Source organism: Pantherophis guttatus, chromosome 1 (assembly GCF_059756535.1).
Source record: "Pantherophis guttatus breed Tessera chromosome 1, ASM5975653v1, whole genome shotgun sequence".
In the NCBI taxonomy this organism is placed as follows: Eukaryota; Metazoa; Chordata; class Lepidosauria; order Squamata; family Colubridae; genus Pantherophis; species Pantherophis guttatus.
In genome coordinates, this window is record NC_142063.1 from 70,950,659 (window position 1) to 70,967,303 (window position 16,645).

General features: G+C 38.9%; 1 protein-coding gene across 1 annotated transcript in view; it reads right to left on the reverse strand.

Annotated features, from left to right (window-relative positions):
* The window catches only part of PSEN1 (presenilin 1), a 35,983-nt gene extending 26,094 nt beyond the window's left edge, over nt 1-9,889 (reverse strand). Inside the window, exons 1-2 of the mRNA XM_034417716.2 lie at nt 9,662-9,889; nt 4,093-4,203 (exon numbers count right to left, since the gene is read on the reverse strand). Of these exons, the coding sequence (XP_034273607.1) occupies nt 4,093-4,176 (84 nt within the window). The 5' untranslated portion in view covers nt 4,177-4,203; nt 9,662-9,889. The remainder of the gene's footprint in view (nt 1-4,092; nt 4,204-9,661) is intronic.
* Nucleotides 9,890-16,645: the final 6,756 nt, after the last annotated feature.

The window sequence follows — 16,645 nt, forward strand, 5'->3', positions numbered from 1 at the left end:
TATAAGTGTGTAATTTAAGAAAACCTTTATCAAACTTGTTTAATAAAAATGCAACAATTCTGTGATCCAAAGGTTATTTACAATGAACATTTGGAATTGTTTTATAACAGAATTAATTTTCATAAATAAGAAAAATTATTTTCACACTGATAACTCAGAAGATAGAATGCTATCACAAGGAAAATAAATAGGAAAAAAAGAACATTTATATCAAACATTATAAGAACATTTATATCAAACCCTTAAAACTATGCTCTAGGCTACAATTTGAAACTGCTCAAACAAGATTACCCACTGATGCCTAGAATGTAAAGTCTGTGCAAAGGTGCATCTTTAATGGCAAGGAATCATGTTACAGCTTTTGCACTTTGCTTTAGTATATAGAAAATATAGGTCCCTACCTTATTAGCATTAAATAGATCATAGTTCAGAAAACCTACCTTTAGAAGAAGCAAAGGAATGGATTCTTCAACTTCACTAGCCATTAAGGAACTAAAGCCTGAAAAAAGTTTGAACTAATCCCATTCTCTTTCTGTACAAGAACGCACTATATATCTTCAAGGTGAATGAGTAATGCCAAAGATAAACAGCAGCCTTGGCAATTATCAAAGTTATAGTTAATATGAAATCCAAAGCAATCGTTTTAAAGGTGTAGAACATCAAAAGTAGTTCTTCTTACATAATGTGTCTGTACATTTTCAATCAACATTACAAGGCATTGTATACGGTTTCAAAATATTAATCTACTGACTTTTAACATTATGGCTGGTCTCCTGGTTCCTTATGACTCAAGAAATTTCTACAGGAAGTCCTCCTCCAGTTACGACAATTGAGCCCAAAATCTATATTGCTAAATGCAAAGTGAGCTTTGCCCCATTTTACGACTTTTCTTGCCACAGTTGTTAAGTGAATCATTATATTTGTTAAGGGAGTAACACGGCTGTTAAGTGAATTTGGATTCCCCATTGACTTTGCTTGTCAGAAGGTCGCAAAAAATTGATCACATGACACAGGGACACTGCAACCCTCATAAATATGAACCAGTTGCCAAGCGTCTGAATTTTGATCATGTGACCATAGGGATGCTGCAAGAGTTGTAAGCAACAGATGAAAAATGGTCATACCCCTTTTCATAGCCCTTGTAACTTTGAATGGTCACTAAATGGAACTGTTGTAAGTCAAGGACTACCTGAACAGAGACATCCAAGGTTATGAAGGCAGCTACTATCTAAGCAGATTTTTAAGTACTACCCTTTGGGATGATACAAATTGTCTGTTTACTCTGAATCTCTCACAAGCAAGATCATGCCATATAACAAAATAAGGAGCAAAACATATCAGAATTACAATTCCCCCTGCTACCCCTTAAGTTTGAAACTCTAATAGCAGCACATCTAACAAGCACCAGATTGTAGAGACTCATGCTGATTTGATACATAACATGATTTTATTTATTAAAAGAATCACAAATCCAGAATCTGGGTAATAATTATATTACATGGAAAACGAGATTTCCTAGGAAATAACTTTAAAAAGATAAAGTTAAAATCTGGTGTTCAAGGGGGTAGAAATTGAGTCCTAAACCTTTCTGTGGCATGCCTAAAGCTTAATACTCTCAACTCTCTTGCATAACTTCTACATGAGACTGTTGGGGGAGATTATCCTTTGAAGGGTCAGATATCATCGATCTGTATATCTCAACTTTTAACCAACCAAACAATGCTTTTGAGATTTATTTATTTTTCCCTGAAAGCTGTTGGATATGGAGGAACAGGCTCAAATGAAACCCCAGTAAGGCTCAGTGGTTTTGTGTGCTTAGTCCTACCAGTTCTACGTACACGTTGAAGGGGTCTTTCTGATCTTAGAACTCCTCCTTAAAGAGCAAATTAATGGTTGTGAACTGGAAAGTTTTTGTATAGGTTCAGCTAGTGGACCAGTTGGGTCCATTCTTGGAATGGCCCTTCTTATGGCCAATTTATACCTTACTCACGTTGCAGATGGATTACCACAACATGCTCTACATGGAGTTGACCAGAAAGGCCATCAAAAAAATTAACAGCTCATCCAAAGTGAAGCTCAGCAAGCAGTCATGGGCATTCTTCATTATTCCCATGTATTACTGTTGCTATTGAGATGAACTGTTGGTTAGTTGGATTTCAGGTGTATTTCAAGATCCTGGATAGCACCTATAAAGCCCTACCAGGCACGCAGCCTAAGTATTTCAAGGACTACCTATCTGCTGTAGTGGCTGCCTATTCTATTTATTCTGACAGGGTTAGTGTACTCTGTATCCTGTCAATTATACTGCACGAGTCAAAAAGAGGGCTGTGAAAATATTTACAGACCCCTCGCATCCTGGACATGAACTGTTTCAACTCCTACCCTCAAAACGGCGCTATAGAGCACTGCACACCAGAACAACTAGACACCAGAACAGCTTTTTCCCGAATGCAATCACTTTGCTAAACAAATAATTCCCTCAACACTGTCAAACTATTTACTAAGTCTGGACTACTATTAAATTTCTCATTGTTCCCACCTCCTTCCACTTATGACTGTATGACTGTAATTTTGTTGCTTGTATCCTTACAATTTATATTGTTTCCTGATTGCTTATTTGTACCCCATGGCTATCATTAAGTGTTGTACCTTATGATTCTTGATGAACGTATCTTTTCTTTTACGTAGACTGAGAGCGTAGGCACCAAGACAAATTCCTTGTGTGTCCAATCACATTTGCCAATAAAAAAATCTATTCTATTCTATTCAAAATGCCATCTATTGGGACCCTGGAAGCAGGCCTTCCCTGCTGCTGTGCCTGTCCTATGGAAACCTTCAACCTTACACAATATTTAAAAAAGTTATTTTTGAAGGCTTGGAGCCAGATTGTTTAGGAGGTCCTTTTTAGTAGTCATTGAAGTAAAGACTTGAAGTGCCTTTCATGTTTTTTCTCCGTATCTTGTTTTACTTTGTCATATATTGTCCCTTTTGTATTGTATTATATTGTATTCCATTATATTGGTTTTAGTTTGTGAAGCTGTCACAGGCATTTGGGAATTAAGTGACAAAAAATGTGAAGAACAAATTAAACAATTCTGGTTTCTCACATACATTTCCATTATTACTATTATTGTTCTATTTCTACTGTCCACTGTATGCTCACAATAATCCTGTAAAAAGGGTTAGGCTAAAAGATGGTAACTGGTCTTAAGAACTCCCAGTAAACTTCATGGTTGAATGGATATTTAAGCCTAGATCTCCTCATCAATGCTAGCCCTACAATCTAACCCTGTCACAAAGGGACCACGGAGAATCCACCTTCGTTACAGTTTACACAGCAAAAAATACAAATAAGGAGGAAATCCAGTTAAGGAGCAAGTAAGGGGCATTCTGCACAGTGGCATACCAAAGAGGATTATTTTTTAACACCCTCTTCTTCTTGCTGCTGACCACCAACAGACGATTAGTGTGCCAATAGCAATGACCTAGCTCCGTGATGGCGAACCTATGGCACGGGTGCCACAAGTGGCACGTGGAGCCGTATCAGTGGGCAAGCGAGCTCAGCTCCGGCACGCGTGTGTGCGCCGGCCAGCTGATTTTCAGGCCTTCTGGGCCCACCAGAAGTCAGGAAACACACTGTTTCTTGACTCCGGGGGGCCTCTGGGAGGTGGGGAAGGCCGTTTTCGCCCTCCCAAGGCTCCTAGAAAGGCTCTGGAGCCTGGGGAGAGCGAAAAACGGGCATACTGGGCCCACCGGGCCATCATGTGCAAAAAGCAGGGGGGAGCATGGGGGGCGGGGTGCATAGAATTATGGATGTGGGCATGCGTGCATGTGACTCCCCTGCGCTGCCCCCGCTTTTGGCACCTAATGGCGAAAAGGTTAGCCATCACTGACCTAGCTCCATATCTGCTACCAATATTCTGGATAGTGTCCTCTTTGCCCCCAAGTCACCATACAACGCACCCCATTACTACCTGCACCAGGGGCAGATTGCTGTCTCCTACTCTTAATATGCCACTGATCCTGCATGTTTACTATGTGTAATCCATTCAGTTTATATTTTGGCATGTAATAAAATCATCTCTTACGTACAGTATTGGTCAGCTGATTGTCCGGAGCGTTTTCTCTCAGTTGCCCACGCGGGACCTGTGAAAAATGTGCCGATAGTTCTGCCATTGGGACTTTCTTCTTGAGTTACTGCAGCTGTAAAAATTTTTTAAAAAGAAAGAAGTTCTGAAAACCTACAATTTATTTGAACAAACTCAAATGAAAAACTAGCTTAGCAGCTCTTTCTAAATCAGTGGGTAGAAAAAGCAGTTTGGTATAGAGATTAATGACGCTTAAGTAACTATTGTCCAGTAATTTCACACTTACCATATATTTATGATTGGCAAATCTGTTCCAAACCAAAGTTTGTCTAAACTTGCACTTTAACATCGCTTACAATATATCAGAACTAGCTGCAGAGCTATACAAGGATACTTATGTGAGTTGAATTTAAAGTTAATAAACACTCCTGACTATAAATCACAATTAGGCAGCAAAGTGTTGTGCACCAAATCAATACGATGCAAAAAAATGAGCAACATTGTAGTTCAGAATATGCATTCTTAAAAAAAATTGCTGTCTACCCTTTGAAGGCTTCTTCCTCCACTCATTTCAACCAGAATAAACAATTTCTCAGGTAGGCTAATCGTAAATTCTGGCATCAGAAAGAAATTAAATATGATTGATACATCTTAGAATATAAATATCCATGTATAAATAGTGTAACTACCACCACTGTATATTTTCTGCTGTACAGAAAGAAGAATGCAGTTTTACAAGTAATTTTGAAGAGGGATGGGATGGCAATGAAGAGAATACAAACAAGGGCCTGGTGGCTCAGCAGACTAATAGCATTGTGATTAACACCAGCTGTCTGCAATTACTTTAAGTTCGAATCTTGCCAGGCTCAAGGTTGACTCGGCCTTCCATCCTTTTTAAGGTAGGTAAATTGAGGACCTCGTTTGTGGCGGCAATAAGCTGACTTTGTATAAATATACAAAAGTATGAAGGCTATTGCTTAACGCATTGTAGGCCACCCTGAGTCTCCGGAGAAGGGCGGCATATAAATCAAATTAAAAACAACAACAACAACAATTATTGTAACTAATGGTATTTGGAAAGTGATAAATGAATAATCTAAAATTAAAAGATGAAAATAATGAGCCAATTTGAGTGAAGACAGCTAAACTTCTGGTTTTGAAGACTAAATTCGAAGGATATTATGAAGTGACACAATGAACTAAGGAGAAAAGATTATCTGAGGCCTAGAGGTGTGGGCAATCATTTTCAACATGTCTGCACCCTATGTGGGGGTTATATACAGCAAGTCCCAAAACACATTATAGGAGTAGGTAAAGATGAGAATTCATTTTTTCCCTCCCTGGATTGGTGCTAAGGGATACTAAAGACTACATCATTACCAGGAAATGCCCTACCACTTTTAGTTTACATGTAGTCCTCGACTTACACAACAGTTCATTTAGTGATAAAGTTCAAAGTTACAATGGCCTTGAAAAATGTGACTTAGAACCATTTTTCAATTACAACCTTAGCAGCATCTCCATGATCATGTGATCAAAATTCAGATGCTTGGCAACTGGTTCATATTTATCGCTGTTGTTGTGTCCCAAGGTCATGTGATCACCTTTTGCGACTTTCTAACAAGCAAAGTCAACGCGGAAGCCAGATTCACTTAACAACCAGCTTACTAACTTGATCAACTGCAGTGTTTCACTTAGCAACTGTGGCAAGAAAGGTCATAAAATTGAGCAAAACGCAGTTAACAAATGTCTCACTTAACAACAGAAATTTTGGGCTCAATTGTGGTTGTAAGTCGAGGACTACCTGTAACTATATATTTATTATCAAAATATGGTTTCAAAAATGACATGACAAAGATGAGTGGAAAGTAGATCTGGATGTCCTTCTCAGTAATATTTTCTGACTCCCTATTTAATAACAGGAGCAATAACATGATTTTTGCATCAGACCATATGAAGCCAGTTAAATAAGAAATGAGCATGCTATTCAAATCAAGATTTTGAGTAAAAATATTATCAAGTTGCAGTAACTTGCTTTCCAGGTATGCTTTCCAGAGCTGGTAAACCCTTTGCATTCGATTCCACAGAATGCTTTCAACCATGTAGAGTGCAATGACAGCACCTTTCTGCTTTATAAAGTAGGAAAAGACATTCTGCTTTAAAGATACAAACAGCTGTTGCATTTGTACCCCTGGGGGTTCTGAAGCATCTTTACATGGAATCAGATCCAAAGGATCACAGAGCTCCATTATTTCTTCCCCTTTTTCATATCTGTGCCAAGGGTTGAAATGGGAGAAGAAAAAAGGCTTTCCGCACCTTATCCACGGTGGCTCTAATCCTCATATCATCAGCTTTTTCCTCATAAAAAGCAAGAACTGATCATCACAAGAAATCTGTTTTCAATATAAATGAAGCTAGCCTGGGGTTTTTTGGGTTGTTTAGTAATCGTTCTATCCATTAATTTATCTATCCATGGATTTGGTATTGGTTAGCCATGCTATGTTAGCATGTTGGGTGCATTCTTATATTGCTTGCATCTCCACATTATACTTACCCATGATTTACTAAACAAACTAAAATAAGCAGGCTACACAGAACACACTGGATGCAAACTAGTGGGACTGATATTGTAGAAGGACATCTGATACACTCTGTAGTAACTGCCACTGAGCTTTTGGAAAAACATGGGAAAGCAATCTGAAATTGCATGTATGTACCCTCATAAGAGGATTTATTAAAACTGTTATTACTCAATACTATGTTATATGTAAAGGAAACTAAAAATAAGAATTAACCTACAAAAGATATAAGCTAGAATGACTGAAGTAAATTGGGCCAAGAAGAAAGTTCACATCTAGTCCATAGTGGGCTACAAAATAGTATGGCTTCATTCATAGATAAACTGTTCTTAAGCAGAATATATATTCAACAAAAATGTTTTACACCACAGGATAACATAGTTCTGATGCACACTTAATAAAGTCTACCATCCAGCTCTAGATCATAGGATCTGTATTTTTTTTATTTTACTGAGTATCAATTTGTTTTGAAGGACTAAACTGTAATCAATTGCTTTAGAGTGGCTGTGTTCACATGGTTTACTCATAGGAAAATGAATAATGGTTCTCTGAATAAATCTCATGCTCTGGATTGGCATGATATTCTAAAGTATATTCTGGATATCTTGCCAAGATTTACATTGTACAGTAAAATGCAACTGGCTAGCTCTGAGGTCAATGTATCTTGTAATCAGATACAATAACATTAACAAACATCCTTTGATCCAGAGACAATTAAAAGAAAATGACAGACAATCCATTTAGTGATCAATTGTTTAATATGAAATTGAGAATCATGACAACTATATGTGAAATTGTTCTACATCCAATAAAGTAACAAAAATTCTGTTTTTCCATGTTAACAGAAAAGCATTAGAACCTGGAAAGCATGGAAAAAATACCAGTCCTCAATTACATCTGTTCTTCTAACTTTCCTTAGGTGTCTTTAATACAGTACTTACAAATCAGTAGCAAATCTGAAATTATAAAGGAATAACTTTATAAGAGATATCATCATCACAACAAAGTAGTATTCTATTTGCCTTCAAGTATGCCTATGAACGCTCCTACCCTCACAAAAATAATACTGATCAGAACATGTGCTTTTCTGGTCCTTTCAGGATTGTTTACCATTATAGTTCAGCGATATTTGATTGGCCATAGCTTCCTCATTTTTTGACCTACAGCCATATCCCATACAAGTTGATTTTTATTCTTTATAAATATTTGCTTTAAAGCCAAATAAGTGATTTGAGGCAGGTATATTTTAAATTGAGTCAAAAGCACCATCTCACCCATTCATTCCTCTCCATTCTCCCCTCTCCCCAAATCTAAGTGCAAATACAGAAGTATTTTACAGAGAAATTTCATCTCTACTTTCATCCCAATGTATAGTAGCAGAAGATGGTATTACTTCATCAGTAATAAATGATAGTTTAGTTTTCCAGACAACTGTTTAAGTTTTGATCTTCTGTACCAGATATCCCTAACATTTTGTAAGCCAAAGGCCCACTTTATTAGATGTATGGAATGTAATTCTAAATTGGCACATTTGCAGTCCTGGGAAGAAGAAAAAAATGTTACTATATAGCAAAGACAGGGGAGAATATAATTCAAGAAACATTGGCATTGTGCTATATAAAAACTTATACGCAAGTTATTAATTTACTGCTGCCAAAATATTTACCAAACACACAATAGAAGCACACAAATGTAAATTAAAATAATGTAATAGCAATTTATTTGTGATTTGCTCATGCTATTAGTTCAAATCTTTTTCCAAGCCATAACATGGTTTTTGTAATTTAGCATGTTGTGTTAATCCAAGCACTATATTTTGTAAATAATGCTTCATATTGCTTAGCCTGATATATGTCAACCCAATTATAATATATTCAATAGTTCAGATAAATCAAACCATAGTTAGCACAATAGTTGTCAAGTTTACAACCCAATAACTTAGTACTGATCAGCCATTTAGCAATTGCAATTTTTGAATGTCACCATGGTTATTTTATATATTTTGTAATTTCATCTTGCATTTTGTTCTCCTGTTTTCTTTGATTAAATAAGCCTTTTTATCAACACCAAACATTTCTCACTGTTAAACTGGATTCTGGTCCACAAAAGAGTGTCTCTTTTTAAAGGTGCCATAAAACACACAGCTATTTCCCTGTTCGAGAAGCCAAAAAGTACAGGATAATGCCCTTTTTAAAACGCGTTTCCCCAAAGCCTGAGGTATACTTGCCTCAGAAACAAAGACCCTTTTGTTATATCGTTACAAGAAATCCACCAAATTTCACTGCATTGTTTTCAACTCTTCGATACCGTACAGAGACCGGTTTCATTGTTTATTTGTGTCAGTCTTTAGGGGAAAGGTGCGCAATTTTAAGATTACACCAACGGGAGATGCGACGGCAAAAAGTTTAGGGAAACCGCCCCCTCTCACACACACACACACACACACACCCGCTTTAAAGAAAGGATGAGAACTTAACTCCGATCTAAGTCAACGGAGCCAAGATCCTTATGAATGGGCCTCGGATCTTGGCCTGGAGCCAAAGGAAATGTATCCTTTTCAGTCCCACGACGTGGGAAACCAGCCTTCCCACAGACAAAGCTCTTCCACCGGCTACAGGGCTCCCCCGTGAGATCGGATCCAGCCGAAGGGCTTCCGCTTTTAACGCAGTTAAAAGATTTCGGTTCAGACCAGGGAGGCAATTTCGGTCCAAGCCTCCCTCGCCTGACAGCCCGACCTGGAGTCAAAGCTCGGCCGATTCCGACGTTAAACCCCTTTCTCCGGCCACGCTCTTTCTCCCAGGCGCTCCAAGATCCCTATCAAGAATCGCTACTCCGGATTTACAAAGGGAGGCCACGGCCGCTGGAAGGAAGGAAGCAAGGAAGTTTTGATGGACCGAAGCTATTCTGCTCCTTTGTAGTAAGGAAAGAGTCCCGAGTGACATGGCTTTCCTACCGCACAGGCCCCTCGCCCTCCCCCCGAAAGCCGCCGCTTACCTTTCACCGCCTCGGCGCCCAAATTGTCTTCCTTTCGGGCCGAACCACGGCAAAAAAAAAAAAAAACACACACCCTCTCCTCTCCCTTTTCGCCCGACGCTTCCGGCCCAGGCCTCGCCCCGCCTCCTCTGGACTCCCATAGGCGGGGCGTCTCCCGCTCCTTGTTTTCTTTGGCAAATCGCGCTTGTCCATCAAAGGAACCGCCTCGCCCCCTCGGCGGCGGACTATAGCGAGGGAGAGAAAGGGAGTTAGCGCGCATGCGTCGGAGGAGGACTTGCAGTGGCTTCAGCTTGTGCAAAGGCGTCGGTCGCGTTGAGGAAGCCGGAGGTTAATTTTTATTTGAGGTCGTTGAACCTAATTTGGTTGAGAAAATGTGAGGTTTTTTGCCAAGGAATTGCTTTTCCAGGGAATGAAAATATTGGATGGATGTGCACGCCAGGTTAAACTTTAACGCGATTTGTTTTGTGGTACTGTACGCCTTTGTAATTGAAGTTTGCATACGGTAGCTTGGTGCAGAAATCTAATGGTTATTTTATTTACGGACATTTCTCGAGGGTGATCATTAACCGGGGTTGCTTCACGCTTTTATTGAGGTTCAAGCTATTTTAAGATGGCTTAGCTGAAGAAGTGGTAGCCACCAAGAGTGCCATCAATTGAGAAGAAATGAGTACAGAGGTGGGTTTAGATCTTAATCGGCATTTGCTAGTGTTGGAAGAAATCTCCTAGGTTCTGCTCCAAGTGGGGAAAAAGACACTGGAAACATGGAGACTGCTTGGAAAGATGGTTTAATGGTGGACAGGATCACATGGCTTGAGTTCCTGAACAGAAAAGGGGCAGATACAGTAAATCCTCCGGGTTTTATGCTCTCTCTGGCTCTGCATTTCTTGGGGCCCCAAAAGAGTATCCTGATTGGTTGTCAGACTCCCAAGGGGTTGGGGTCTTAGCCTTGCTGTCTGATGGTCACATGTGGTGAGTTTCTGCTGCTATTGTGTAGAGGGCTAATCCTATCTTTGTTGGATCTTTGGCAATTCCTACTATGGCTCTGCCTGAAGGAGGTAGATCTTTGTTATGTAGAATAGACTGGCCCAAGCCTTAATGGCCCATTGACAAAGGGTGGGGGCAGGAAGATGGGAGCTGTTTAAAAACATGCTTATCCCAGGGAAATATAATATTCTGCCCTTTTTCATATTTCCTAAAATATTTCACTTCTCTAGAAAAGGGGTGGGTGCTAACTTCCTACACTAGTTTGTATGGTTGTTTTAAGGGTGTAAAACCATGCAGTGGATCCAGACTGTAGTAACAGCTGCTCCTCCCTCTCAGGAATTACACTTAATAGTTTTGTGGCTGTTACCATAATCCAGATTTTGTTGTTTTGTTTTGTAATAAACTCAGTTCTGGAATTGGAATGAAATATTTTGAGAAATATTAAAAAGGCAGAATATTATGTTTCCCTGGATGAGAAATGGAGAAGCATGTTTTAAAGTCGAAGCAGCTCCCATCTTCCTGCCCCCACCCTTTGTCAATGGGCCAGAGGCAGAAACTCAATCTTTGTCCATGGACCATCATCTGCAACACAATAGGACCCATCTAGCAACAGAAACTAACACAATAGGACCCATCTAGCAACAGAAACTAACACAATAGGACCCATCTAGCAACAGAAACTCAACACATGGCACCTGGGAAGATTATATCAGCCAGCAAGGCTAGCTAAGACCCCCACCCCCTGGGAGTCTGACAACCAATCAGGATACTCTTTCTGGGCCCCAGGAAGTTCAAAGCCAGAGAGGGCATAAAACCTGGGGACTCACTGCATCTCGCCCCTTTTCTGTTCAGGAACTCAAACCATGTGATCCTGTCCACCATTAAACCATCTTTCCAAGCAGTCTCTATGTTTCCAGTGTCTTTTTCCCCACTTGGAGCTGAACCCAGAAGGATATTTCGTCCTACAGAACCATGACATTTCAAGTAAGTTTTGTTATAGTTAAAACATTATATAAATATTTTCATTTGGAGGAAATGAAGGACATAGGAACTAATCCTTTAAATCTAATTTAGAACATTACTTTGCCACGCTATCAATGGCTGAGTTTGTATGTTACCCTAAGGCCTAAATAGTCAGTTTGGTTTAAATAATAAAGGCAAGATTCTTGCTCAGCCTGTAATTGTCATTTTGACATATTGCATTAAATAAAAAACAAGCATGCCATGAATAAATCTCTATTTACAAAAATCCCATGATAACCAGTAGTTTTATGCATAATTCACTCCTAGTGTTGCAGTTTTAAAGTCACCACAAAAACACTTAAGATAATACTAGTTTTGAATGTAATACATTGGCACCAATAACTGTCAGGAATATGGTTTTAATCTTCAATAGTCTCAAAACTACAGCTTTAATTGTATTCCCTGTGAAGCAGCATTTTTTTTGTGCAGCACTTTTTGGCAGCAGCCAAAAAATACAATCCTTGGCTGTAGAAACAGAGGTGTAGAATCAAAATCATGTGAAGTATTAGTGTTGCTTTATAAAGCCTTAGTAAGGCTGCATCTGGAATAGTGTATATCCAGTTTTGGTCACATTACAAAAGAGATGTTGAGACTTTGGAAAAAGTGCAAAGAAGAGCAAATAAGATGATTAAAGGCCTGGAGACTAAAACATATGAAGAACAGTTGCAGGATTTGAGTTTGGCTAGTTTAGAAAAAAGGATTGGGGGGGACATGATAGCAGAATTCCAGTATTTGAGAGGCTGCCACAAAGAGGGGGGTGGGTGTCTCAATTTATTTTCCAAAGCACCAGAGGGCAGGACAAGAAACAATGGATGGAAATTAACCAAGGAGAGAAGCAACCTGGAATTAAGGAGAAACTTCCTAACAGTGAAGACAATTAACCACTATAAGCAAATGCCTCCTCAGAAGTTTGTTTATACAATATATTTAATTTCAATTGTAAATTGAATCTTATCAGGAGCAATGTTGATGAACCATTTAGAATCAATTGTAATCCTGTAGAATTATAATTTGCAATGTCTGAGCTTCATTTTTACCCTATTATTAAAAAGTGTATTGTGTTTTTATTGAAAGTGAGTAAAAATTCAGTCCTTGTTGGAATCTATATATATAAAAGCGAAAACCACTCATGCATTAATCACGAAATCTCCAGAACCATAAAGCCTACAAACTTGAAATTTGCCACGTACGTTCCTCTTGGCTTCTAGGTGCTGAGAGGATTTTTCGAAAGGACCATCAGAGCATTAGTATTTCCTATATTATTAACACCCTCTGATGCTAAGGAGTTGTACTCCCCCTCCCCACCTGAAAAGAAATTTATTTATTTATTTATTTATTATATTTCTATACTGCCTTTCTCCCGTAGGACTCAAGGCGGTGTACAGTCAAGAAAAATATAGACACACAAACATCATAAAATTGTTAATTAAAATTATTACTTAGTTTGGTCAATTAAATTAAATCTGCTCCAAATGCAAGAGTTTTACTTTCACAGCAGCAAGCAGCTTTACTACAGAATAGTTGAGCTAAGCCACGCCGCCCAGCCTCCTTCCTGTCTCCTTGTTCACACAGCAAATACTGTGAGTTTCCAAACACCCCTCTACTCTCAGACAGGATGCTAGCCAGATGAATACTGATCGATGCTGCTGGCTGGGACATTCTACTTCCCCTCCCCTCTGTTCCAATTGCCAGATGCATTATATTAACACACACTGATACTATGGAGTTACACATTCTACATTAAGTTTCAGGCTGCAAGTGTCAATTTATCAAGCCTGAGCACAGTTTTGTAGCTAAGCATAGGTGTCCAGCTAGTTTATTTTAAAGCAGCGGTTCTCAACCTGGGGGTCGCGACCCCTTTGGGGGTCAAACGGCCATTTCACAGGGGTCGCCAAAGCCCTCTCTCGCCCCCCCCCACGCCTTCACTCACCCTCCCTCTCTGCTCTGTTGGATCGCCGGCCGTTCGCTTACCCCGCCCACTCCCAATCTATTGCTGCCTCCGCTGGCTAGAGGAAAAAAAACTGTTTAAGTTCTTGCCGTGGGGCTTCAAAGGGCCGCCCTAGAGCCAGTGGTGCAGCCGAACCCTTTGTTAAATTGCTGGCTTGCCCCGCCCCTCCGCACCACTATTTATTGCCAATAAATAATGGTGGGCGAGGGGCGGGGGAGCCAGCAATTTAACAAAGGGTTCGGTGTTTTTTTGTAATTTTATTGGCCCCGGGAGCTTCAGCAGAGGCTAATTAGCCCTTGCTTAGATCGGCTCCCGACCCCCAGCTGATTTGCTCTCAGCTGTTTTGCTCAGGGCTCTTTTGCTTGCTTGGAAAGAGTGCAGATTTTTTTCCCCCTAGCTATACTGAAAAACGAAAGAGAAAGTAAAGCAGCCTGTTGGCATTTCTTTTCTTTTTCCTCACCAAAAAAGGTAGGTGCAAACAACGGGAAATTTAGGGAAAAAGAGGAGATTTTAAAACACAAAAGAAAAAAAGCTCTATTTAACTAGGGAATTGTAATAATTGAGATACTATTAATTGTATATTGTGTTGAAAGCAGAAATGATTAAGTTGTGGTTTGGAGGAATATATGGGGGAAATTATTTAGTTTATTATTGGTAAATATAATTAATTGATTTGTAAGAAATTAGATTGCATGGAAATAATTGGAATATTCATGTTCATATTGATTAATATACAAAAAAGGTAGTTATATAACTAATAGATTTATATTAAAATGTTGAATTCATATTAAACAACTGTAATATTACATAATTAACCAATGTGAGGATGGATATAAAAATAGATGACAATGGGAAGGGGTATAATATAGAAGGGAAAAATTGAATTTAAGATTAGAGATGAGGATGAAGGGTAATATTGGTTTTTTATAAAAATAGATGAATAAATATGGCAAAAAGGAAATATAGAAATTGTAAATTTAATTGAAATGACTAAACACTGTTTAAATTTATGAACCGGCCAAATACTCTGTTCAAAGAAAATACATTGTATGTTTGTATGTGTGTTTCTAATTACTGCTATTTATTCATATTTATTCTCTTTTATTCTTTAAAGTTTAACAATTCAGTCTTTATCTTAATATCTTTATATTTGTTTGGGGTTGGCTTTATTCCCTTTCATCTTTTTTATTGTACAGCAATCTTTCTCCTCAAACCTACCACCTCTCTCCTTTCTTTCCTTCTTACTTTCTCTTCCCCCCAACCTCTTCTTCTCCTCCCTACTTCTTCCTTTCTCCTTCTCCTCCTCTCTTCCTCCCTCTCTTACTCTTCCTCCTACTCTAATTTCCCTTCCCTTCCTTCATCCCTCTCTATTGCTGTATCCTTTTATGCATATGGACTACTCAGAGGGCTGAAAAAGTTATTTCTGACTGGTCCTCGCACTTTTGACCAGTCTTCGAACTTACGACTGTCCTCACATTTTACATTTTTGCCCTATCTTGTCACCATGGTGAAGAGAAGCAGTTGTGAAATGAGTGACATGGTTGTTAAGAATGCTGCACGGGCATAAATGTGAGGATGGTCATAAATGTGAGGACCAGTCAAAAGTGCGAGGACCTGTCAGAAATGACTTTTTTCAGCCCTCTGAGTAGTCCCTATACACATAGCCATGGCCACCCGGTCACATGACCAGCTAGCCACGCCCACCCAGTCACATAACCTCCAACCCATGCCCACAAAATAAGCCACGCCCACAGAACCGGTAGTAAAATAATTTAGAACCCACCCCTGGTTGGGGGCCACCACAACATGAGGAACTGTATTAAAGGGTCGCAGCATTAGGAAGGTTGAGAACCACTGTTTTAAAGGTTTAGATATAATGTAGGTAAGCGGGTCCAGCTGGATGATCACTGAAAGGCCCTCTTTATTCATAGTATTTTAAGAAAGGAAATGTGCTTGTTTAAGGGAAGCCAATTATCCAATTGAAAGGCAGAGAATTCCTTTGAAGTAGAAACATTCACAAGAGGGGCCCCTCAGTTATCAGAGATAGAGATATTTGTTTGAAGGTTAAAACAGATCAAAGGATGACCACATGTAACATCAACAAGAGATAATTTGAATCTATGCTTCAGTAATTTACAAGAATTATGACTGTTGGCAAAGAAAATGTAAAATTTAATGTCAATTAAAAATAACATGTATATGATCATATGAACTGCTGAGTTAACAGAATCCTTTGTTTGATATTGTATAAAACTGGAATCTCATGTTCATTACCTTGCTCAGATTTTGAGGTAGCAATACCTATCTGAACCTTATTGCAATAATAAACTGACTCTGTCTGCCCTGAAGGGATGTCTCTTAATTCCTTCCTTCCATAACAGATATAGCAATGGAACAATTTAGCTGCAGTGACTTCAAATGTTTTACATTTGTAGATCAATTCTGCACATCAGGTTAGAGATATTTTGATCTAGTCCTGGTTATAGATCTGCTTGACTTCGATGATGCTGTCTTGTATAAACTGCTTAGTTCAGATTGTACCATATTTCAGTTGAATTAAATTTTATTATCATGTTCCATATCCTACATTTGTTTTGGGTTCCATTCATGAACTGGACTCTGACTTCCTGCAGCAGTTGCACAAGCCAAAATTCCTTTCTCTCCCAATGATTGTCTGGGTCTTGAACCTGCAAAGCAACATATCATTTTTCTCCCCATCATGCTTCACAGATGGAATGAAGTACTTTTGTTGGCAAGGTTTTTTTTAATGAAATATTTCTCGTCAATGCCAAATAATGTCCACTGTTGCTGTTGGTCTACAAAACATTGTTCTGATAGCTTGACATGGATGGAAATGTGTTTTTCGAAAATCATGTTTTCCTTCTTTGTTATTCTCTGAAGCATGAAGTTATCCTGTTGTGAAGTATTTTCCTTCTGGCGGGATCATGAACATTGGTGTCAGATAATGCAAGAGTGGCCTGTGTCAGAATTATGACTTTCAATATTGCGAAGAATAACAAGGGCATTCC